General features: G+C 41.6%; 4 protein-coding genes across 4 annotated transcripts; 2 read left to right on the top strand and 2 right to left on the bottom strand.

Moving 5' to 3' along the window:
• Positions 1 to 1,021: 1,021 nt before the first annotated feature.
• Positions 1,022 to 7,247, bottom strand: LOC306753791 (transforming growth factor beta-1-induced transcript 1 protein-like; the record flags this gene model as incomplete). Its single annotated transcript, XM_079237709.1, has 10 exons — positions 1,022 to 1,761; positions 3,024 to 3,172; positions 3,747 to 3,828; positions 3,928 to 4,101; positions 4,274 to 4,456; positions 5,621 to 5,705; positions 6,160 to 6,244; positions 6,332 to 6,468; positions 6,910 to 6,965; positions 7,059 to 7,247. The coding sequence occupies 10 exons, from the start codon at positions 7,245 to 7,247 to the stop codon at positions 1,495 to 1,497; spliced, it is 1,407 nt and encodes a 468-aa protein (XP_079093835.1). The 3' UTR covers positions 1,022 to 1,494.
• Positions 7,248 to 12,320: 5,073 nt separating this feature from the next.
• LOC306753734 (elongin-B) lies at positions 12,321 to 15,959 on the bottom strand. The gene is made up of 4 exons (XM_079237651.1): positions 15,904 to 15,959; positions 14,908 to 15,042; positions 14,570 to 14,678; positions 12,321 to 13,337 (listed from the first exon to the last, which is right to left on the bottom strand). The coding sequence occupies exons 1-4, from the start codon at positions 15,904 to 15,906 to the stop codon at positions 13,225 to 13,227; spliced, it is 360 nt and encodes a 119-aa protein (XP_079093777.1). The 5' UTR covers positions 15,907 to 15,959; the 3' UTR covers positions 12,321 to 13,224.
• Positions 15,960 to 16,932: 973 nt separating this feature from the next.
• pkmyt1 (protein kinase, membrane associated tyrosine/threonine 1) lies at positions 16,933 to 20,048 on the top strand (the record flags this gene model as incomplete). Its single annotated transcript, XM_079237461.1, has 7 exons — positions 16,933 to 17,307; positions 17,764 to 18,001; positions 18,118 to 18,397; positions 18,495 to 18,601; positions 18,696 to 18,868; positions 18,967 to 19,181; positions 19,360 to 20,048. 7 exons carry the CDS (start codon positions 16,933 to 16,935, stop codon positions 19,745 to 19,747), a joined length of 1,776 nt encoding a protein of 591 aa, XP_079093587.1. The 3' UTR covers positions 19,748 to 20,048.
• Positions 20,049 to 23,605: 3,557 nt separating this feature from the next.
• Positions 23,606 to 24,105, top strand: LOC306753790 (uncharacterized protein; the record flags this gene model as incomplete). Its single annotated transcript, XM_079237708.1, has 2 exons — positions 23,606 to 23,679; positions 23,937 to 24,105. The coding sequence occupies 2 exons, from the start codon at positions 23,606 to 23,608 to the stop codon at positions 24,103 to 24,105; spliced, it is 243 nt and encodes an 80-aa protein (XP_079093834.1).
• Positions 24,106 to 24,497: the final 392 nt, after the last annotated feature.

Genomic DNA, 24,497 nt, shown 5'->3' with positions numbered 1-24,497 from the left:
CGTCACGCAGCTCTCGCACTAAAACAATATTGGCACATATAAGCAGCCAAATAATACTTACTTCTTTCGGTTTTGTATCGTTCATTGGATTGTTGTTGTTTTACACTTGACGCCGGCGGGTCACGTAGACTTTCTTTCTCCTACAAGTTTACCTGCTTTCTCTTGTGCTGCTCATTAACTGTTAAGTGAACGCACCTGTGAGCTGCAGAGGCGACGTGCACACGTCAACCCGCTGCACGTAAAGTTAGCTGTCAGCGCGACTAATTATATGGATCTTTATATTTATATTTATATATATATATATATATATATATATATGTTCAAGAGTTTATACTTGGTCTACATTTCCTTTGCTTTTTAAAAACCTGGACACATAGGACGCTGGTATTTATTTTAAAATAGTGACGCTCGAGCTCTCAGCGGTGAGCAAACACTGACATCTAGCGCTCAAACCTTATTTATTTATTTTCTGCAGCGTCCACATTTGTAGGCTCCATATTAATCTCTACACGACACATATACGGGGGAAAAACATTTCCCTCTCTGTATTTTATTTATTTACATAATTTACAACAACTTTTAATTTGTAAACTTATTTTTGATTTCTTCACTTGTTATATGTCTGCTGGCTCTGATGTTTTTGTTCTATGTTCTTAACAGACAATATTCAGGTTTTTATGCATTTAGGTTTATGCCTAAATTTAGCTTTTACTGACCACAGTAAAAGCTAAAAAATTGTTTAGCTTTTACTGACCACATAACGGAGGTGGAGATTTGAAATCTCCCTAAAATTGCTTGGTATAATTTTCTCACATTTCACAGATCCTTTGATTCATTCACCCATGAAACAGCATAACAATTGTGTTCTCCTTTATTTCATTCTTTGGAATTGTTTTTTGGCAAATTGCATAGAGCAATAGTGAAGGTATAATGCAAAAATATATGCCATTAAACATATGAGAGCTTACACAAAACATACAGCATATAGATGTCAGCATAAAATATAGAAATGCAATTGCAGTGGCACTTATACTTTTTGCAATAAAAAGCAAATATATTAAAGGGGATTTTTTTTTTTTTGCACAAGTCCTTCATTGAAACAATACATTTGCTCTAAATATACTGTTTCTTTTCTACCTTTGGCAAAATAATTCAATTTTCAATATTCAATTTGAATCAATACAGTATGCATACATGACAAAATCATTTGGCAACCTTTTTGTAATCGTCTAACCAATGCTAGAGTTGTATTTCACACTGCAAGTCAAAATGCATTCCACGTTTAGGTGAAATAAACTGAAATTAATTGGGTTGGATGATTCTCTGTTTTTAATCCCCTCGCCTTATCAACTCTAATACTCTTAAAACCAAGAAAGAGACCAGCTCCACCCTCATTCCCACAATAAAAAACAAACAAATTGAGAACTCAGAGTCAGACAGCTTCTTCACTTGGCGACCCAGAAGAGGAGGGGGAGGCAAAGTCCTGTTGTGTCCTCAACCAAAGAGTTTGATGAAGCAGGGGTGGCAGTAGGGCTTGTTCTCCTGCTCCTTGAAGCAGCCTTTGCTCAGAGGCTTCAGGCAGAAGTGACACACGAGGTGGTGGGGGTGGAATTTGGCCCCCATGGCGGTGACGCAGCGGCCCAAGATGGGCTGCTGGCAGGCCTGACACATGCTGCCACGGGACTGGTGGTAGTGGGCCTCGCACAGCGGCTGACCCTCGTTTTCGAAGAAGCTGCCGTTGACAAAGGGGCTGTAGCACTCCTGAAGAAAAGAAAGAGAGAGAGAGAGAGAGGGAGACGCAGTGAGATTCAGGCACAGCGGAGAGCCCTGACTCACAAAACTGTAATTAGACAGTTGCCTTGGGAATTGACAACTTTCTCATGACATAATCCAAATTATTTTTAGTTTTTCAAAACTAAAAAGCCTGGGTCACACAGTTACACACATACTACCATCACAACCACAGTCCGATCTGTTGGTCACTGAGCAGCTTTATTGTAGCAGTTGTCAGTTAAGTGCCTTGCTCAAGGATGATATCAAAACATTTGTGTAAAAAATGTCCCATTTCTTTCCCAAAGATTTTAGAAAGACGGGCATCTTTCACATTGTATTTCTTCATTTACATAAATGTTCAAAGATCTTTGTGAATTTAATTTCCCTACATTGGCAAATGGACTTTATAAAGCGCCTTTCTAATCTTCCGTCCACTCAAAGCGCTTTACGCCCATTCTCACACACATATGCGTATTACTAATGGCCATACAAGGTGCCAACTTACCCATTATGATATAAAATAATCATTCACGCACACTCACACAGTCTTTGGGAGCAATTTGGGGTTTAATATATTGAAGGACAGTTCAACATTCGGACAGAAGAAGTCGTGGATTGAACCATCAATCTTCGTGGACAACCCGCTCCAGCTCCTGAGCCACAGCCGCCCCAATAAGATCCAGTGTCCAGCAATGTAATTATTCAATAGTAATGGACAAGATTCCTTTAATTATATTTCTAAAACCTACTTATATTCTTCCCTAGATATTGTCAAACTGAGTACAATAAGCCTTAAATGATCTCAACATATGCAATATGGGTTTAGTTATATAATGTAACTCTTTATACTCTTTATGTCATTATAGACCGGCTAAATTGTCCTCAATATGGTCCAGACCGTCTGCATTGGTCATGGCCTCAGGATTAATGTAAAGGTATCCTATTTTTTTTTTACCTCTAGCTTTTTTTGTCTCATGCAAAACGTATGAGGGTCCACTGATCAAAAGGTGGCGTGAACACGCCAAGAAACGGCAGCAATGTGCCAACCACAGCAGAAAAGACCTCTATCAAGTAAACATTGATGTAAACAACACTAGTTTTAAAATGCTGAAAAAAAAATCAGCTTTGCAAATGTTTAATGAGGAAGTTAATACATTCAACACATTTGTAAAACTTGAAGGATACAGATTGAATGCAAACATAACTTTGATCAATGACCCGGCCCTCAAACCCCACAGAGAAACACTCACCCTACACACGAAGCACTGGGGGTGCCAGAGTGAGTTGAGAGCTGAGATGTAGTTTTCCAGGATGGGCTGGCTGCAGCCTTGACAGCGGGAAGCAAACAGAGTCAAGAAGCACTGCTGGCAGTATTGCTGCCCCTCACGGTCATGGAAACCTGCAGAAGATATCGTCACAGTTTTACTCAGTTCAAGAAGTCTCTTTGATAAATGTCTAATTAACTGGATGATGCTCAGAAAAGAAAAACCACTGTATGAAAGGTTTCCATGTGACTCTGGTCTGTGGAACATTCATTTGTTTGAAGTGGTTTAAGGTTTCACTGATGTGAGTTTTTAAACACTGAAGTTTTTTTTTGTTATTGTCTCAAAGCTTGTTTTGCTTAACATTTGGCCATTTTCAGTCCAAAGATTTAGTATTTCTCCTGAATCCTTGGCAGGGTAGTACTGCCTTTACAACAGAACATTAATTCTCCTTTAAAAACCATACAAATTAAATGTTTTAAGGGGGTTAGCAGTTTAAAGCAATGTTACTGAGCCCACAGTGATTATACAGCAAAATCCATGCAAAAAGATTTGTAGCTATTACAAACTCTGGGACACATCATAACCTTAAAATGAAGGTCATGCAGTGGTTTTTAGGGCTGTTTGTAAGTGCAACCCTGCTGAAAGTTCATTGTTAAGAGTTGTGTGTTGAACCCAGACAGACAGGATGCAGTGTGTGCCACCCATTACCTTCCTCTCCAAACGCCCGGCTGCACTTAACACAGCAGAAACACTCTGGGTGCCAGTTTTTATCCAGAGCGGTAACCATTTTCTGAATGACAAGGAGAATGACAAGTTAAATGGCTCCAGGCGGCTAGAGGTATCGAGCTGATCATGTTAAGTGGAGCATGCACACAACCGAGTCTCTCACATTTAAAATGGGCTTGTTGCACTGCGCACAGTGAGGGGAGAAGAGGGTGAAGTAGTCCGACTCACAGTACGGCCGCCCGTCCTTCTCAAAGAAGTTGCGACTGCCTAACTCTGTCTCACACTCGGTGCACACAAAGTGCTCTGGGTGCCAAACCTTTCCAAGAGCCGTCACCACCTGCAAGAGGACACAGTCAAAGCATGATTAATGATCACCATCCTTCGATGATTACAGTAACAGGGACTGGAAACAAAGTCCAGTTCAATCTATTGAATGTTAATATAACTGAGTTGTCAGAAGCTTAATGCAGTTGTGTGCATGTCTATATAGACTAATTTTGATAACTCACCTGTCCTACAACCGGCTTTTGACAAGCCGAACAGTTTCCTTTGGAGGATGTTTGAACTCCTTGTCGGCTCAGGTCCGACTGAAGCAGCCCCAGCATGCTGTCCAATGAGCCGCCGGAAGAGGCCTGTGGTGGGGGGGTGGGTTGCGGTGGTGCTGTTACCACTGGATTGACAGGCACAGCTGGCTGGAGAAGATAAATAACAATGATGGATGGCACGTGTCTTTGGAATTTGAATTCTCCAGGAGTTTATTGTTAATCTACATTTGGTTTGAAATAAATTGCCATAAGACGCTGAATGCAAGGCTTTTAACATCCAGATATGAGGCTGTCTGAGGCGCAGCGACCAAACATGCAGTGTGTTTGGGAAAAGAGAAAAAAACATTAAAAAGCATTACAATTTCTGTGCATATAAGCGGCCAAATATAGGATATGTCAAATGATACATTTGAGAAATTGTGCAGTGAAGTTTTGTGCTTTCTAAAACATTGAGTCAGCGAGTGCATCAGAACAGCAACGGCTTCTTCAAAGTCGACATTTTTTTAAAGTTTTGTAAAGTTTTGTAAAAGTAGCAGAAACATCAACTCCTCCACTGATAGTAGCCTCAACTGATGGGATGCAGGTTGCATTTTGTGAGCGAAATGGCGCTGGTCATATATACACATTTATGAGCTCATATATTTTTTGCTAATCAGCACTAAACACAACGTGCAGTAGAGAGAAATATCATTGTTTGTTGCTTGTGTTGGTCAAGAACAAAAGTATAAAATATCACAACAGTCCATAAGGTAGTTGTTGAAATATTTCATAACAATTTTATATAAAGCAAAACTGCGTTATAACAGTAAAGAGTATCCAATGGGAAAATGCTCCTTTTTTAAAACTCACTGTTCCCGTGACCTCATGCTCACACTTGTTTATAACTCACAGCTGGACTGCACACTGGAACCAAACAAACTTTTGCTCACATGCTAGCAGACAGACTCCCTGAAAAGGAGAATGACTGGATTATGTACCATACCAAATGCAGATCTATAACTCTGACTTTCAACAATCTGAAGATATTTTTGAGGCTGGAAAATATCTCCACCGAGACTAATTTCCTTCCTGAGGCTCTATCTGGTGACTGATTTATACCAGGCATGTGCTGCGGCCAGGGCACACAGTAATAGTGAAGTCATCATGAAGTCAAGTGAACCCACCATGAATCAGCGGGAGCTGTGTTAAAGCCTGGAACAGCTGGGAATGACGGTAGAAAAAAACCAGCATGCTCTTATGGTCACTTTTCGAGCCCAATTTACTTTACACACAAAAGAAAATGTATTTTTGTGCTGTTGTGTGGACTCTTACTGTGCTCTGGACTCTGAAGTCGGACAGAGAAGCCATCAGTTTGTCCAGTTCCAGTGTGGCTGATGTTGCTGAAGGCTTCGCAGAGCTAGAATAAAAAAGACAGTTCTTGTTTGCATAACCCACAATTACACAATTTCATCAGATTTTACTTGTATACTGCCCACAATGTATCTTTGTGAACATTGTTGACAAAATATTGATGGCTGTTAGTGTGCAACTATTTCAACTGGGAAAAAAGTCAAATGTAAAACCTGCATAAAACAGTATATGTTGCAAACGAACATGCACTAAAAGCACGCACGGCGGCCTCTCAACAAAGCAAGGAGACGCTCTGATGACAACAACCACAGAAGGAGAGCGACTTTATTCTCTTCTCAGGTAGACATTACTCCACAATATTATTTTACAAGTATTTAGTTGTTTGCTGCTATATAAATTCTCGCTCTGTATCCCGTATATTGCACCTATAAGATGCACAAAAACTCTACATGTATTAGTTTGCATTCATTAGAATTGACTAAATTGAATGAATTTGGTACCTGGAGGAGGAGGAGTTTGTGGCCTTATCCTTGATCTTGTCCCTCTCATCTTTCTTAGAAGAAGGGAACTGGGCCAGGATCTCATCTGATGACAAAAAAAAGGTCATATATAGGAACACATTCAACTCAGAGTTCTAATCAGAGCTCAGGGACATAGAACACACACACTAACCTGTGATGTTAAACTGGGTGGCATTCAGCTCCTGTAACAGATGGTCCAGTTCACTCAGACCTCCTCCCAGCAGCGAGGAGGAGGAGAAGGCTGGCGGAGGATCTGTGGTTCGTGGAGAGCGCGGTTTACACACTGTGCTGTAAGAAAGGCAAAGTAGGCGGTGTCCCAAATTAACACAGATCATGAAACATCCTGTCACTCCTGTGGACGGGTTCTTCATGGTCACTTGCCATGACTCATATGTGACTCTTGAACTTTGTCCATTCGGAAATGGCTCATGTCACAGCAGAATAACCTCATCTGTCTATAGCAGTGCTTTAAAATCCAATCTCGTTGCCAAACATTTTTTATTTGTAATACAATTTTTGAATGTGGTTCTTAATTAGCTTTGGGCTATAGATATTTGACATGCAAACACAACGAGAGTGAGTCACTTTCTCTCTTTAAAACCTGAAGAACTTATATTCACAGAAATCTGCACCCTGGTAATCAGAGTGTGTGGCCACTTTGTTACATTTATTCATTTTTAATAATATATTCTTGATTACCGGTACACTGTGTAAAACAAAGGGAATTACCTGTATAATTTGTCTGGGTTGGAGTTTTGGGAAGATTTCATTGCAGCAGAAACCGTCTGAGAGACAAACCAGAAGAGCAAAATCAGAGTGGAAGCAGAATCTTCAGGGAAATAATTCAGTGAATCTCTCCTGAGTAGCTCTCGGTCTACCTGCTGTGGTGTGTAGGCGGGTGGCGGTGGCCGCGTTTGGGTGGACTCTTTGGGATCAGGGTCAGCATTTTGTGGAGGTTCAGAGGTCAGCAGGACAGGACACCGAGCCAGAGGAGAGCCAGTGTTCTCCAGATCAGCAAGGAGGGCATCTGCAAGGGAGGGAGGGAAAAGAAACTGATCCAACAGCATGAACGTGATGAAAGTCTGGTTAGATTTACAATTCAATTTAGCTTCAGATGGGTTTGTGATGAAAATGAAAGACCCTCAACTACCCCATAATATATCTCTTTATCTTTACGAATGCCCATGATAGTGTTATCAGTTTGTTTATACAGCATTAAAGGGAAAAGAGAAATGAATTAAGAAATGGATTTTTTTTTTTAAACATGCAGTACAGGTGGAGACGAAAACACACTGGATGTTAGACAGATTATCTGAAGTTAAGTAAATGGCGTCCGGGCAGACACAATGAAACATGCAGATGTTAGACAGATTATCTGAAGTTAAGTAAATGGCGTGCAGGCAGACACAATGGAACATGCAAACACATGCACAGGCAGTTACGTACCAAACACAACAATACGCGGACTGAGAGGGTAGTTAGGTGGCTCAGGCACTCCTAAGGAGAGACAGACAGCCTGTGTAACCAATAATACAGCAGCAGCATATCAGGCCAGACATCAGACACGACATGGAGGACAACGAGCGTCCTCAGACACTAATCAGTCCGAGGGCCAGACAGTCAAGACGTTTGCACAACCCAGAGATAATCCATCGGCACAGTGAAGTTATTAGAGCGCACACAAACTTATCCAAGACATGCCAGTATTGAAAGGAAGCAGAGGAGGAAGAGTGTTTAACAACTGATATCTAAATCCACTCCACTCCACCCCATCTCACTCACTCACTCACTCACTGTAAGTGGAAGCTGGCCATAAACTAAACTTGCTCAAGGATTAGCCGCTGCATTTAGTCCATGTACGTGCAACTGAAGGCCAAAGTTTGTAAAAAAAAGTGATTTAATTTCATTGTTTTTACTGGGTTAACACAGGCTTAAAAGGGACAGTTCACCCCAAAATTAAAAATACAACTTTTTCCCTTTACCTGTCGCACCATTTATCAATCTAGAGTGCTTCCACAGACCAACAACCATAAATAAGAGCAGGAACCACAGCTCCTACATGAAACTGCTCAGAGCAAGGTCTGTGAATTATCTTGAGGTCATGATTTCTGGAACATTGATGTTGAGTTTTTCAAATGTTTTTATTGTTTGCTGGTGCTTTGAGTACCACAAGCAAAATGTCATACTCCCATTATATTGGTGAGAAGGCTGATATCTCTACGGCCAATATCTCCATCACTCGGCAATTCACACAAAAACAAGCTAGTTTTATAAGTAGCATTGCAGGTAAGAGGGATAACATGCACCCCTTAATTGACACCCTTCATGTTAAAATGTGTTAATGTGTCATACATGTAAGAGGACCCTGTATGATTGTATTTGGGAGTGCAGGAAAATATAAGTGAAACATGATCTTTATGGTGCAACAGTGGATGCTGTTTGCATTCTTTATAAATACAAGACCATGAGTTGTTGATGTTTAGGTTTGGTTTCATTTGTTCAGTAGGTTTGCACACTACTACCAGTTGGAGTAAAAGAAGTTGAATGCTTTTAATTTAATCCAATACGTTTTTAAATCTCTTTTGACCTCTATGCTTGCTTGTACAAGTATTCACACACTGCCAACTGCATGTTGTAGTGTTCACACTGACTCAGGATGTGTAGTTGGCTTACAACAGCTGGCATTTCATCAGTTATTAATATACAATAAATATACATCTTATAGCAATGGCAGGAGTAAACTCTGGGGCACAAGTACCTCTGGTTGGGAATCACTGATTTACTGGGAGATACTTTTCAGTAAGAATCAGGCGCAAAACCAGGTACCTCAAATGACACTTGTTTACTGTTAGAGCTGTTTTAATAAGGTGCTGTCCCTTGTTAAAAAGCTGAAACTATAACCGTGCGCTGAAGACCTCATCACACTGTACACACCAGTTCACTTTGCTTTGGTTTGTTTTGGTAACGGTATATTAAATTGTAGTTGTAGATGACATCCAGAATTAATCTTTGGGAGCTCACCGTATAGAGCGCGTGCCTCACCGGGTTCAAGTCCGGCCCAGTCCGGTTAAATGACTTATCTGTCTGTCTCACCATCAAATAAAGCAGCTCCAAAAAAACATTAAAAAAAAGGGACGAATCTCTGAACCTCAGGTTTTGGTAGCCTTTAGACTGATATCATGAATGCTTGATCCAACCGATTAAACATCTTTGGTGATCAGTTATGTGACGCGGTGAACATAGCCTATTTAACCCGCATTAGTTCATCCCTGCGGTCACCTCTGCCACAGATGAGTCACACTTCTGGTACGACCATGTGGTGAGAAACTTGTGCATATACTACTGGCCCTCGCTGCTGTGTGTGTGTCTCTCTCTCACACACACATTTTTACAGACTGATCTGCTCATATAAGGAGCTGAACTTCTCTCAATGGGAATTGTGACCATATTTAGAGCTGCCTGTCGACTTGTTTGTCTTGGCCAACAGCCTCTCTAACGAGTGGTCTCTCTCACAGAAAAGCCCCGTCGGATCCAAAACCTAAACGTACAACATTATTAGACAACAGCATAAACAGAGTGTCCCGAACATGGCCACCGCCTGACTAACGCTCAGCCAGTCGCCCAGTAACTCGGGTTTCTCTCCGTGTGCAATCCGATCCAGATGTGGCCAGATGTGCTTGGTTACATCTAGCCATTCCTTCCAGAATTGCTTGTAAAGCATAAATCCCCTAATTCTGAAGTGGATAAAAGTTTTTGAGAAAGCCAATGGGCAGCTGAGTCAAAAAGAGCCTCTCTATTTTCATTGAACTCTGTGGCTGTTTTTTTTTTTTTTTTTAAATAGCAGCGTGGCCCTGGGCTATTTCAGGGCCTTCCCGACACACAAAGAGTGAGCTTCTCATAATGTTGTTTTGAGAAAAGAGAAGAAATCTTCCTCCGACATCTTCATCAAAAGAAAAAGACAGAACAAGTCATTCTCCCAGACGCCGGTCACAGCCCTCTTTGATGTTTTCAAAATGGAATTCTCTGTTGAGCATTATGTGGCTTCTCTCCATCCCCGACTTGTTAATATAAATGGATGGGAAAGCCCGCCGTGGATCCCTTTTAATCTAATTTACAAAGAATTTATTGAATTTGCAGGGCACAAAGCACTCAATGGCGGCCAGGCAGAGTAATGTAGTAGCAGTTCTCGTGGTACCTGTGTGAGTGTGTGTGCGTTTGTGGCCGGTTTGGTTGAAAAGGCAAACAAAATTCTGCACAAAAAAACAAACACTTTTTAAATCTCAGAGGACGCTGGAGGGAGAATTACTGTGAGCAGGATAATATCATAAGAAAAGGAGAAAAATGTATGCAATGTTTTGACAGAGAAGTTGTATAATATTCATATTTAAGGATGTTGTATAGCTTTTCCCTGCTTTCACATATTATGGGAGCCAATAAAATCCCCTTTTCATCACAACCCACTACATGTCCTCCTGGACGGAAAAGGAAATTCTACTCCACTGGGATTGCCAGAATGAACAGACCTTATTTCCTCTGTTTGGGCCACAGACTGGGAGGTTTGGGCACACCACCCCTTCCCAAAGATCCCCTGAAGATATCTCAACATGTAGCAGAAGAACAGCAGTAACACTTACCCAAATCGTCCATGATGTGATTTCAGCCGAGTGTTTTCCTCTTTGTGTGACACAATACGGACGTGGACAGCATTCATATGTAGTGATGGAAGCCTATCAAAGCCCGCAAGATAGACCAGTCTCGGTGCTATTGTCTGCGTCGGTCCTGAATAACTTCTTAGACACCGTTATCCGCCAAGAGAGGAGGAGGAGGAGGAAGAGGAGAAGGAGGAGGAGGAAAAGGAGGAGGGCGTCCCGTTTCTTTTTTCCTACACGACTCTCTTCCTGTGTAATGCCGAGCAGGACCTCAGACTGGAAGAAGGCGTAGTTAAATAAATGTGGTTACAAACCCCGCATTCCCCGGACACGCGACGTCATCCTGGACATTCCGAGTCCATATTTGGGAGAGAAAATTAGGGACTCGCTGTCGTCGCGAGCTGCACAACGTGCGAATTGACGTCCTGCTGCGGAGCTGTAGCTCCATGTGAATGATAAAGTATCGGACGATGCTTTTACTGTCCTTCACAGGAGGATAAACACTTAAGGGGCGGCGTCCCCTTTTTCCAAGAAGGAGTTTGGACATGCTTGTATTTGGAAATGTTCACGTCCTTTCTACTTTTCTTTTTTAATATATGCATGTTTTATACCGGCCCATAGGCAGGATTCATATAAATATAAGTATAAAGCTAAGCAATTATCTGACGATGAGAACAATAAATGTGATAAAATAAAATAAAAAGAGTGTGCCTTTTTACACATATCACAGATACCATCACACAAGAGGGGGTTTTGGCCAGTATGAACAGTAGAAATAACTACACTGAGTAAAAATGTATCAATGTGAGTTTATAAGCATCTTTTAAGATTTTTTTTTTTTTTTTTTAAATAAGTGTATCGCATTAAGTGTATTCCCTAAACTGTTTGGGGCCCCTGTTGCCTCTCAAGTTCCACTCAAGTAGACAACAGGCCGCACAACACCAGATGGCAGCAGCAGCTTCATTAGATTTAGCAGAGACCCATGAACCCCCCTGTTCTCTGATACTGGATTACTCCCCAGGTTTGCTGTATGCCAGTCAGTTTAAAGTAATTTGTTGAAACAACTTAATTTAGGAAAATGTGAGCGCAATATAAGACGATAAACATTCAGAAGAACTAGCTTCTGACACAACACAGTGGTGGTGCATATTCCCAGACAAATGTGCAAGTAATGTCAATATCAAAACGCAACTGCCACAGTGGACCTGAGACTTTTGGGGACCCCGGAGCGCTGGAGAGGGTTGGTTTGGTTGGTTTGTTATGGATATTCACTGATAAACTCCTTGTAAATAATACTAGCAATGGCTGAAATGAATTTAGCAGCTTCAGATTCATGCTGTGCATGCTGACTCACTGTCACCCCTGGTAAGGCCTCTGGTAGCTACTGCCTGCACAAACGTCTTCAAAAAACTTCTTACATTTGGTTATCTTTAAATGTTGATGTAAGGCTGCATTTCAAATTTAAATAAAAATTAGCCAGCAGTATAAAAAACAAAACAGGAAAAACTTTTAATTATGCAAGCTCACAGTTACAGGCAATGTTTGTGTGATTAGGGGAAGGTGCCACATTGATGTTGGGGACATGTGGTGATGTACGCATTTTCAAAACTTAGGTTTTAACGCCAGACTACTCTCCTCCTGTGTATACTGTGTGCCACAGACAGAATGTCCTTTGACCAAAATAAAAAACCCTCTGTTGTCCAAGAGGTACCCGCCTTTGGTCTCAGTGCATGAAACATACAACAAAGAACTGACAAGTAAAACATAATGAAAAAACAAAATGATGACACAAAACTACACAGAATTATTATAAAGACTTTCTTTCCTGGTATGAAATCAAATCAGAAATGTACAACAAAACTGGGAGAATCACACCAAGGAAACTTATCAGTTTAAGGTTTATCCGTTTCAGTGAAAATAAAGCCTTTGTTTTCAATTTTCTTCATGCAGTTCGTCGATTCAGACACCTGACTCCTTACTTATGCATGTTACTTCTAGAGCACTGTGACACACAACTACGCTTTCACCGTTTCCAAAATATTAATGACAATAATTATAATAACTCACGCACACGCACAATCATACCCTCCAAACCAACATATTCACTCAAGAAGTTTTAGCCAGTTGGTGCTTAATACCAAAGTCAAGGAGCAGAACCGCATGTGATGTGGAAACTATAAAGAGTTCTTTTTTTTAGGATTTGTGAAGCAAATTGGGGGAGATGTTGGGATGATAGCATGAAGGTAACATGGATAGGCTTGGTTACCTATAATGTCCCCATCCATCAAGTGAAATTATATTACATTATCCTCCACCCTGCTACTTCTCCACTGCAGTTAATCCACACACACCCACTTCCATCCTTCTAGCCATTGCTCGTTTCCTCTCCATGTTATCACTGCACAGCCTGTTCGTTGGCAGTGCTACCGGAGTCTTGAGGCTTCATCACATCAGGGAGTTCTGGTGGGCTGGAGAAGGCCTCGACGTGGAGCTGTTCGAACATCTCATCTGAAGGGCAGAGGACACAAGGAAACATTAGCTCCATTAAGACAGCAGAGCATGAGTTACAAATATGATGGAGTGAACATTGACTGTGGTATGTCTTTCTTGGTGGATATTCTGAAACTGAAGGGCAAGAACTACTGTGGTTAGTGTTTTTTAAAATCAATGCATTTCCTATCTGGAACCAATGAGAACCTTGTGAGAATCTCTTTTGGCATATCCACATAGAATTGGATTGATTTAATAATGTCTGGACAGAGACACAATTCACATGGGATACAATTTGTGTGAATCATATTCAAACTGTATTCATAGACAGTTTGGGGTTCAATTAAAATCTAATCTCTAGAGATACTTCTCAGGCTCAAATACAGTTAACTGACTTTGTCCCTAGTGTAGTCTTGCATTGTGAACTCATGGACATTGGGATGAAAAATTAGCGTAAATCCAAAATAGCCATGGCTTTGTGATTTTGTTGTTGTGATTTTTACTGAAAAAGCATAAAAACTAGCAATATTAATGTCTTGGCTGCATGGATTTGTCCTTGTATGACTTTTGAACACTGCTGCAAAATTATAAATATGCTATCTACTAAAGTTGTAAATGTAAGACAAATCACCGACTGAAGTACACAAGGCAGACTGATGTGGAATCAGAATAACCGATTAAAGTCACATTTCATAAGAAAATATCTTCTACTGAATCAGATTGATTCAGATTAACTTGCACAAAGTAAAAATTATTCTCATCAACCACACAATGAATTACTGACATTTAACTAAACTGGACAATTAAGTCCAAAACAAGAATTCTCAAATAATGTCCCATCCTGAAAAGCTGAGAAGAAGCAGAAAGACAGTAAATACTCCAAAATCACCCTAATATGAGGAACTAGAACGACTGCTTGGTGTCTGTATTCCATTCGCTAACAAGTCATGTTGCAGTTCAAAATTGAATCACTTCATAATTTGACCTTTAACCACCAAAATCCAATAGGATATATAGGCCATGAGGTTACAGGGACCTTGACCTGTCCTTTATAAAATCTAATCAGTTTATCAATTAGCCCAGGGGGACGTTTGTGCCAAATCCAGACCAATTCCCTCAAAAGGGGATTTCTGAGCTATTGTGTTCACGAGAATGGACCGGACGCACGGACAACCCGAAAACATAATGCCAGTCCCCGAAACGGACGCATAAAAAACTAATTATCCCCAATTCTTAAATTCTGAACATACCATTTATGCGGAAGGCCAGACCAACTGTAGCTGGAGCTTGAGGTCTGGCAGTCTGGTTGGTGAATCCACAGTCTCCAAGAGTTTTGCTGTCCTCTAGCGACTGGTCATCCTGTGGGACAAAAATTGAAAAAGGTCACAGGATCCACTACTCGCCTAAAACGTATGAATTTGCATCAATGAATATTGAGACAGCATGTGAGACATTCCGAGGAATATTTAAGTCACCCTTTGAAAAGACAAGTTACATGCCACTACGTCACCTTGACAGAACTGTGATGTTGTCAGATGTGTGACTGGACTGAATTAGGTATCACTGGCATGCTTGGCCCTAAACTCACTTTGTACAGCCTCTGGTCTTCAGGTGGTCTCTTAAGAATTCCTTCAACAATACGCTTCAGCTCATACACAGTGGTAGACTCCTTGGCATCCGTGAAGATTGTAGTCTTGTGACGCCGGATCATTAAGAACACATCCTGAGGGAAAGCGTGGATAGAAAAATATGATTAAAAAACAGTGCAAAGGAAACAAGCTTTGTGATTTTATCTTAAAAATGATTGTTTGAAATTGGTGCTAAAAATGTTCCTCTCAAATTTGAATGGCATCAAATAGCCTTTGGAGGACTCTGCGGCTCCTCTAACCACCTTCTTATTTGATTAAACGCCTCAGTAGACCATGTAAATTGTGGTCTACTGTCTAGTGTTTATATGGCTAATGCTTATTGCACACTACTAAACTGTATGTAACGTTAGACTAAGCTAGTGTTGTTGGCGAATCCTTTTAAAAGGAAAGTCAAGTCTTTAGTTGGTTGATATGTTCATGTATCAGGCACGTTTTTTTCAGATACAGATGAAGTAACACTGCTGACAATTCGTTGATTCAAAACCAACGTTAGCAAAAATCTGCGAACACTGTGTTCAGCGCTGAGCTAACAGGACAGATTAGCCGATACGAACGAGCCTTGAGATGTTTGAGAGCTAGTTAAATGACAGTTACATGAATAGACACTGTCCTGTTCGTATGACAACGACAGACTGGCCTAACTGGGTTAATTGGCTAACGCTGCATCACTTCCAAGGTTAGCCAAGCTCAGATAAGTTACCTCTCGTGATAGCTATCTGTCGCTAACGGTGGACGAGCAGGCGAAGCTAACTAGGGAACTTAGCACAGTTAGCTAGCTTGCTAGCAAACACAAACGGAAACAAACATGCCCACAACGGTCGGTACCGGTCGTTACTATGAGCACAAATACTTTTGAACGGAGCGCCGAACATTTATTCAGTGTTGTGTCTCGGCATCAATCTAAAATAACCGATCGATAATAATAATAAAGTTACCATTTCAAGTGCTCAGCTAGCCAGTCGCGCCAGCAGAACCCCAGACTGCACCGCTTGCGGAAATTGCGCAACTCAGATCAGCATTCTGTATTCACGGAAGCAAATTGCGCAGCGCTGCGCATCATTTTCAGAATTTGGCGCGAGGTAACGTTATTTACACGCTTGAAGGGTGTACGCGCAGTTTGAGTTGGACCCCGACGAGCCGAGCCCCACTCTTATGAAGACGGTCAGCTTTTACCACTGGATTATGGTCTGTTTAGTGACGTTACCTACTTATAAGCTACCTCACGAGGAGCTGTCAGCTAGTAGTTTAGCGTTAATTGTAAGTTAGCTCGCAGGCGAGGTTGTGTTATGATGTTGTTTACTGTGTCCGTTAACGTTAGTTTAGTCGAGGTGACATGTGTCAGTGATGCCAAAGAATGAATGATACTAATGTTAGTCATAGCGAAGTCAGCAAAGTTATGTTAACTGAAATAAACATACATGTGAAAACTGACGTCATCACACTAGTCGGGTTAACCGAGCTACGTTCAGGAGCCACCTCTTTACCCAGATAGCTGTCTACTGGTTATACCTGCTCTGCAAGTGAGCTGCCCATCAAAGGATCAATAAGAATGTATCGATACTTAACATTATATCAGACAATTGGCCGAGAAACCTGTCAATCAGGATGTCGGATATCTCTATCCGACCCACTATTTCCTGGTTCTTATATAAGAAACAGTCATGTTTGGTGCCTGAAGAGATTGGCAGCTGAAGTTTTGTCAGTTTTTAGGGGGACATTTAAGTAAGTATTTGCTTTGGTTCTGTAGCAAATGAGTATGACGGATTCATTCATAATTTTAGATAAGCAAGGCTCTGTGTATTAGTAGGAAAATGCTTGTTGAATGGGCATGATCAGTGTAAAATGGCATTGATACGTTCCTTTTAACTGGCAGTCAAGATTGTGTGTGCTTACATTTTTTTTCTTTTGAATGTTCCAGCTCACTCACTATCTTTGAGGAAAGGAGCTGAAAAAGTGCCGACACAATGTCTGTGGCCATGGAAACTACAGGGTCCAGAGTACCTCTCCCTCTTCCGACCCACTTCTCCAATGCAGAACAGTCCTTCTCCCTTAAAAAGCGACATCTCCCTTTTTCCTCGTCATCTACGTCCAACTCGTTCTGCTCTTCCCCTGCCCGGCTCTCACATTCTCTGCCCCCACTGCCACCCTCTAAGGGATGTCCCCCTCTGAGCCGGGTGTTTCCCCAGAATCTATCCCACTGGACCCCTTTGTCGTGTTCCCTTAGTAAGTCTCCCCCTCCGAATTCTGTATATGATCCCAGCAAACAGCAGTCCTATTTCAGTCAGTGCTACACTAACTTGGGCCTGCTGGGAAGAGGATCCTTCGGAGAGGTCTACAAGGTGAGCAAAGTTGTGTGAGCATATATTTCTGGAAATGGTGTAATTACATATATTGAATTATATGTTGTTGTTTCTTTACATTAAGGAAATTCTGCATTTTAAGGACTCTCATTTTGTGCTATAATAATGTTTAAATAAGCTGCTAGCTGTCTATGATGGGAAATTAACAGTCTATAATATGTAGATCATACATTTAAGCAGTGCCCACTGCCTACTATCTCATAACTTTCCTTGTATTCTAATCCTGTAAAAAAACATTCCTGGACATTGGATTAGGTTGAAGCGAAGTTGTGCTACACAGCAGAATGTACATACAATCTTAACAGCTGTGCTTGTTATGGCGAAGCTCTCAATGCACATTTAGATATCTCTGTAAGCCTTTTTTTCCCACCTGAAATGTAATTATGAGATCCCTGAGAAGAAGACAAGACCTCAACATTTTATTTATTTTTCTAGGTGGAAAGCATTAAGGATGGCCGTCAGTATGCAGTCAAGCGCTCTGCTCATCGCTTCAGGGGCAACAGTGACAGGAACCGGAGCGTGAGGGAAGCGAAGAACCACGAGCGCCTCTGTCCTCACCCTCACATCCTGAATTTTGTGGCAGCCTGGGAGGAGTGTGGCCGACTGTACATTCAGACGGAGCTGTGCAGCACCAGCTTGCTGCTCCATGCTGAGAACCAGCCTCCTGGCCCAGGTATATCCAAAAGACACAATCAAATCTACCCAGACGTTGTATTAGCTGTCATATTTTGCTTCGTATAATGCATGGTATTCCTGCTCCAGACATACTGACTTGGCTTTCGTTTCCAGATGAGCCTGCAGCCTGGGCCTACCTGTGTGACCTCCTCTTAGCATTGCAACACTTGCACTCTCGTGGTTTTGTGCATCTGGACCTCAAGCCTGCCAATGTTCTTATTACTGACTCCGGCCGTCTTAAACTGGGGGACTTTGGGCTGCTGTTTGAGCTCAAACAGAAGAGTGCTGAGTCTGTCGAGGGGAAAGTGAAAGACGACGTCCAGGAGGGGGATCCCAGGTACATGGCCCCTGAGCTACTTCGTGGGAAGTATGGACCTGCTGCAGATGTTTTCAGGTACAACTAACATACATAAGACAATTAAATGATCTCCTAAAACATGTAACTGATTGATCTGTTTTAATTTAGTGCCCAATAATCCTTTTTCATTTAGTTTGGGTGTTTCTATTCTGGAGCTTGCCTGTAATATGGAGGTTCCAAATGGCGGAGAGGGCTGGCAACAGCTCAGACAAGGCTGCCTCCCCTCAGAGTTTACTAGTGGTAAGATCCACTTTCTTTTAAGTCCTCATGAATTGTTCCATTGCTCTATCTTTGAAATGACTCGTGTTTCTACTATTTCCGTCTGTATTTGCAGGCCTTTCATCTGAGCTTCAGACAGTACTGCGGATGATGCTGGCCTCAGAACCGTCTGAGAGGCCAACGGTCTCTGAGCTTCTTGCTCTGCCCTCTATTAGGAAACACAGGTGGAAGAGGCGCATCTATCTTTTGGTCGCAGAGACCGCGCTGACACTGATCTCCTTCTGTCAGGTATGAGTCTATTGGATCTTCAAATAATTAAATGAACAACATGGAATGTAATCCTGAAACAAACAAAAAAAACAAATGTTCCTGCTCTTTTTTCATAGATGGTAGTGTGCTTTGGGTGTAGACTCCTGTCCTCCCTTCACTTACTTCCTCACTGGACCAAGCCATTGCCCTGCACTCCTCCTCCGGGTAGCTGGGACAAGGATTTAACCCTGCCCCTCAGTGCCATGCATGCTGACTCTGGGAGCCCAGAGGATGATGCTGTGTTTCTGTTGGATCCCACAGACCCAGAGCTTTCCCCCACCTTCTCACACAGGTAGATAATCATGTTAAAAACATAGCTAATTCATGGTTTGGTTCATGTTATATCTTGGAATTGCATGGCTATCCAGCGACAGTAAAATATCGAGAATTATTTGGACACTGCCTTGATCTCAATTTGATATTTCTGTCAAATTCCTTGCTTATTTTTTTACATTTCCTCCATCCCACAGGGTTAAATCTAGACTGTCTGTGGAAAGCACATCCACTCCTCTCCCAGGATCCCCGAGACACAATCAGCGAAGAAGTCCAGCCCACACACCGTCTCACTCAGATCTGTGCGATTGGTCCTCCTGTAATTTAGTGCAAACTCTTTCCAGCATCCACTCAAATGGTTCTTGCCACACACTGACACCCAGTGCAAGCCCCATACATGCAGAGCTTCATGCAGATCGCATGAATGAAGACTCCATGCACAGCCATCATTCTTCATCCACCAAGTCCTCGCAGCGAGCTAGTCGCAACTGGGTCCGAACCGAGGAGGCCTTACCCCGACCCAACTTTGAACCAAAGAACCTGCTCAGTCTGTTTGAGGACACAACTGTAGAGGGACAGCCATGAGTACAAACTGCCCGTTTACATTTAAGGGAAACGGGTTTACTTTACAATGTCTGCTGAAGAGGAACTAATGTATGAATGTACCTAGTTTGTATGAACTGTTTTTGCCATATTGTAACAGCCTTACAACAGCTTCTTTTTATGTGTATTTGAAAAACAAATTATTTAGGGAAAAGGGTTGAACTTGTAATCAGACCTTAAAGCACTTTTTATGTTTGTGTAAATGCATCTGTCGCTGAAATGACAAGTCATTGTGTAATGGTAAATAAGTTATCATTCGCTATATGTACTCTGAGTCATTAACCTCGTGAGGTACAGAAGACAATAAAACAATAAGGGAAACAATCTAAACGTGCATTATATTTCAGGTAAAAGGAACTTTAAAAATGTAAGAAAGTGTTTGTGAGTGTGTCAGATCAACAATTTTCTCCATTTTTGACTCGACAGATTTATACTGAGTCGGACTGTAAGGCATATAAATGAGAAATCCATACTCTGAGACCAGCAGTGCATGAATGAATGTTGACGTATTCAGGATATGTTTGCGTAATCACCAGTAGATGGCAGCATCGCATGTCAAGCTAGATGCCAGGCGCCTTTAAAAACCCAGGAAGAGGATGATGTGGGTGGTAATGTTTCGTGCACAGGATACCCGCATCTTTAGAGATATTTATATGCCAAACCATTTCAAAGTCTGACTCCGTTTATCTCCTTGAAAAGCTGTATGCCAAATGGACTTCCGGTCTGCCTTGTCCTGAGATAGCATTCTGCAACCTAATTGCGAGATTTGCACGAGTGGGAATGTTGTAAACAATGAGCGTTATCATCTGGATCACTACTGGAAAATCTGAGATGCATTAAAGGCTGCGACATCATTTAACGGTATTGCATTGGGTTCAAGGTATGCTGTTTTTTCTTTAGTTAAGATGGTACTACTGTAGCCCATTAAATAGTGAGATGATGTTTTATGTTTGTATATGCTTTTTCGCTAATATTGTGGATCTGTATCGTTGCAGTTATATCTGAAGGCTATGGTATCTTAATAAATGAGCATTTGATAGTTGGTATCTGTAATATTGATATAAAGTTTCCTGCAGATATCTACGAAATACACACTCAGATCGAGACCTATATTATCTTTTTGTTCTAATTATCAGGCAATAAAGATGTCCAAAATTGAACGTCTGAATGCTCGAGTGGAAAAGCTGCTGTCTAAGGCTCTGCAGGAGGTTCTAGAGGTGGTGAAAGAGACTGTGTCAGAGTACCAGGAGAAAACCACGAGAACCCAGAGAGAGAACCAGAGTCTGAAGAGGAGGCTGCAGGAGCTGCAGGAGAAGTTACAACTGGAGAGCAGTGGTAAGTCAGACTTGTGTCCGGAAATGTTGAAACTGTTTGATTAAAAACAAAACCTGTACATTTCTCTCTCTTTTTGTGCGTTGCCATCTTTTTTTGTCATGCAGAAGTTGTGGCACAAACTTCCCCTGCATCCCAGCAGGATGACGCGGAGCAGCATCTGATGGAGCAGAAGCAGAAAGAAGAGGACATTGCAGTAATCTGTCCCTCTTATTCATTTGAAGACCTGGACTGTGAAGCATCCGTCACATCATTGGCCACTTCCGGTCTCTCCCCTACGACAGGACCACATTTAGGTGGCGATGACGTGAACGATCCCACAGCTCTTAAAGCAGAGACCGAGAAGGGGCTGCCGATTTCCAGCCATGTCGGCTCCATCACCGCGGGTTCAATGTCTGGAGACGACCATGAAATGAAAGAAGAGCCTATTATGTTGGACGAAGGAGCCATGCGCACCACTAATTATTTCTATGACGGCACTAGCGCTGCATCCTCACACGGACTGAGCCTAGAACCTCCTCCAGCTCACTCTGGACTCTACAACGAGTCCGGGCTCATCTTCAGGCTGTCAGAGGAGCCCCAGTCCCAAAGATACAACAACACAAACTGCGTTATTGGAGCAGAAAAACCACACAGCGCTCAAACAAATACAAAAGCAGCCAGCTGCGCGTCCGGCTCACGCGCGTTCCCGAGAAACGTGAGAAAACACTACTGCTGCTCGCTCTGCGGTCGCACCTTCAGACACGCGGGCGACTACAAGAAGCACAGCCGGGTGCACACCGGAGAGAAGCCGTACTGCTGCTCGGTGTGCGGGAAGCGCTTCAGTCAGTCGGGCTACCTGACGGTGCACTTGCGATACCACACCGGGGAGAAGCCGTTCGGCTGCAGCCACTGTGGGAAAAGTTTTAGTCACTCAAGTAACATGAAGAAACACCAGCAAACTCACCTGTGAGACTGCTGCTCCCAGACTTCCTCTTTTCATATTATGTTGGTGTACAATGAACACTGTTTTGTAAGCCACAGAAACAAAAGGTGCAAATTGCTGTATTCGCAAAGTTCAATGTAAAGTTACCCATTATGGTTTACTGAGCATATTGCAATCCCGTTTAGGAAAGTTTCAAGTGTCAAGCGTAGTCTAATAATTCTGTTTTTTGCCAATGGAGCCTGATTGTCCAATTTCCAAATCAAATAAACATATGTGTTACTTCTTCGGGGTAATTTGTTCTGTATAGCCTACACAATTTCTTTAAAACTATCAACCTGAATCCCACAAAAATCAAACCTTGTGTATCAACTTGAAAACTTCAAAGCAGCAGAGCAGTGAGCACATTGTAGCCTGCTGGGTAATTTACCTAGCCGTGTGAGTCAGTGCATTTCAAAATATTGAACTTTGATTTTAAAGTTGATCTGTCTAAGACTAATTAGTTGTCAGTAATGAAATGAGTTGCAGTCTGGTGAATGATGTATGGCAGTTGTGTATTTCAACAGTAAATCATTCCTTTATATAATCCATATCAGCATGGAAAGTGTATAAATCATAAATTATTGATCTCTGACTGTTTAACAAGGCGGGGCATATGAAAAAAGACATCCCCAACAAAATATCCGTCGTGGGCAAAGTGGAAGCATTAACAAAGACTAGACTGGCCTTTGAGGCTTTCAGCAGAAGTGTAGTTATAACCTGTCAAAGTGTTGTATTCTTACCATTTTATTGGGCCTCATTGTGGCTCGTATAATCTTTTTTAATCGACACTGTGTCTGTCCATGTATCTGCCCTATCTGTTGTAGACCAACATTGGCTAGTGAATTGCTTTACATTACAAACATGTTCTACTTGAACTGTGTTCAGCATGATGTGTTCATAATATTTCACTTTTTGAGATTTAATTGAGATGCAGTGGAACAGTTACCTGCACGCTCGCCCTGTCAGATCAAGTGAGTAACATTGCAGCACCTCATGGCATCACTCTTCAGATGATGAAATATCTTTGCCAACACTTTGAAGGTGTTGCCCAATCCCAACATGTCCACACTTCCCTTTCCTTCACAACAAAGGCAAATCGTGTTTAAGCTTGATGCTGTTCAAAGGACGGCCTACTTAACCAGATATGTCACTTCTATAGATTCTTTTTATTTTCTCATCGACAAGCTGTAAGACACACTGCCAGAAGACTGTGGAGCAACATATTTAAGAAGTAAGTTTGATCTGTAGTCTGTTTATTGATATTGGTTCTGTTTATATTATTGGTCAAAAATAATAAAAAAAATAAACACATGTTGTTATTACATATTGTCCTTTGGCTAGCTTTTTAATTCAGTTTGTATTTCAGTTTGAGCCTGAACAACACAAATCAAACCCATTTCACTGTTATCTTGATCAGACAAACATTTGTTTACAGTCTGTGCATGTGGGAAAGGGAAATACAAATCAATTTAATTTGAAACCTCTGTGGTATGCTTAATCCTCCAATTTTTTGTTTCTAAATTTCTGGAGGCGAAGTTGTCATAATGCCGTGTGTCAAGTGCGTGGTCGTTGGAGACAGTGCAGTAAAGACCTACTTATCTTCATCTCCATCAAAAAAGTATTTCTTGAGGTGTACACACCCGGTTTCTATGACACATACAGTACCCAGGTGAATGTAGATGTCCAGACTGTCAGCCTGAACCTTGTGGACACCGCTGGCAGGGAGGAATACAACCGCTTACTACATCCAAGCCGATCATCTTCTGCTTCTCCACTGCCCGACAAGCCCAACATCTTATGAGAATGTCAATCACAAATGGCATCCAGAGGTTAAACACCATTGCCCTAATTTAACCTACAGTATATGATAATCAGGAGATCCAGGAAAATTGGGGAGAGCAGAATCAGACGACACCAAGCAGCAAGGAAATATCTTGAGTGTGCTTTGATCAACCAGCATGGACTGGATGAGGTGTTTGATGAGGCTGTGCATGCCTTTCTCAGTCATTCAACTACCAGCAAGAAACCCTGTGCACTCTTGTAAGTTAAAGTTGCATATACATATTGTATTGTGATGTTGTTAAGTGCAGTAATCTGTGCAGCTTTATGTGCTTGTGGATGTCATGTATACACTTTAGGAGACTACAGAAGTATCCAACTTCATATCAAAATGTAACAGACACACTGTGTTATAGTTTTTTACTTTAGCACGTGTGTCTTTCTTTATTCATTTCAATGATAAAAACAACATTTTATATGCATACTGTTTTGGACACTTCTAATCATGGAGGTTGGACATTTTAGTTACTAAGTTGTTCTTGTCTGTTGTTGTGACTTGGATACATTAACTAACTATGCCTGAAATCCCAGTTTTGATCATTTAGTTCTGGGGCATTTTATTAGCTGTATAAAATAACAGGACAACAAATATTACAA

This window comes from Taurulus bubalis, assembly GCF_910589615.1.
Source record: "Taurulus bubalis genome assembly, chromosome: 2".
Taxonomy (NCBI): Eukaryota; Metazoa; Chordata; class Actinopteri; order Perciformes; family Cottidae; genus Taurulus; species Taurulus bubalis.
Note: the sequence above shows the minus strand (reverse complement) of the source record. Positions and strands in the feature narration are given on the sequence as shown.

Bases quoted from the DNA above. Each gene is read 5' to 3' on its own strand.
- LOC306753734 (XM_079237651.1), bottom strand. The intron at 14,679-14,907 runs GTGAGTTTAGGG...TTTGTCCCACAG, and splicing joins AAGACCAGAGGCTGTACAAA to GATGACCAGTCGCTAGAGGA. The intron at 13,338-14,569 runs GTATGTTCAGAA...TCTGCCCTTCAG, and splicing joins TCTGGCCTTCCGCATAAATG to ATGAGATGTTCGAACAGCTC.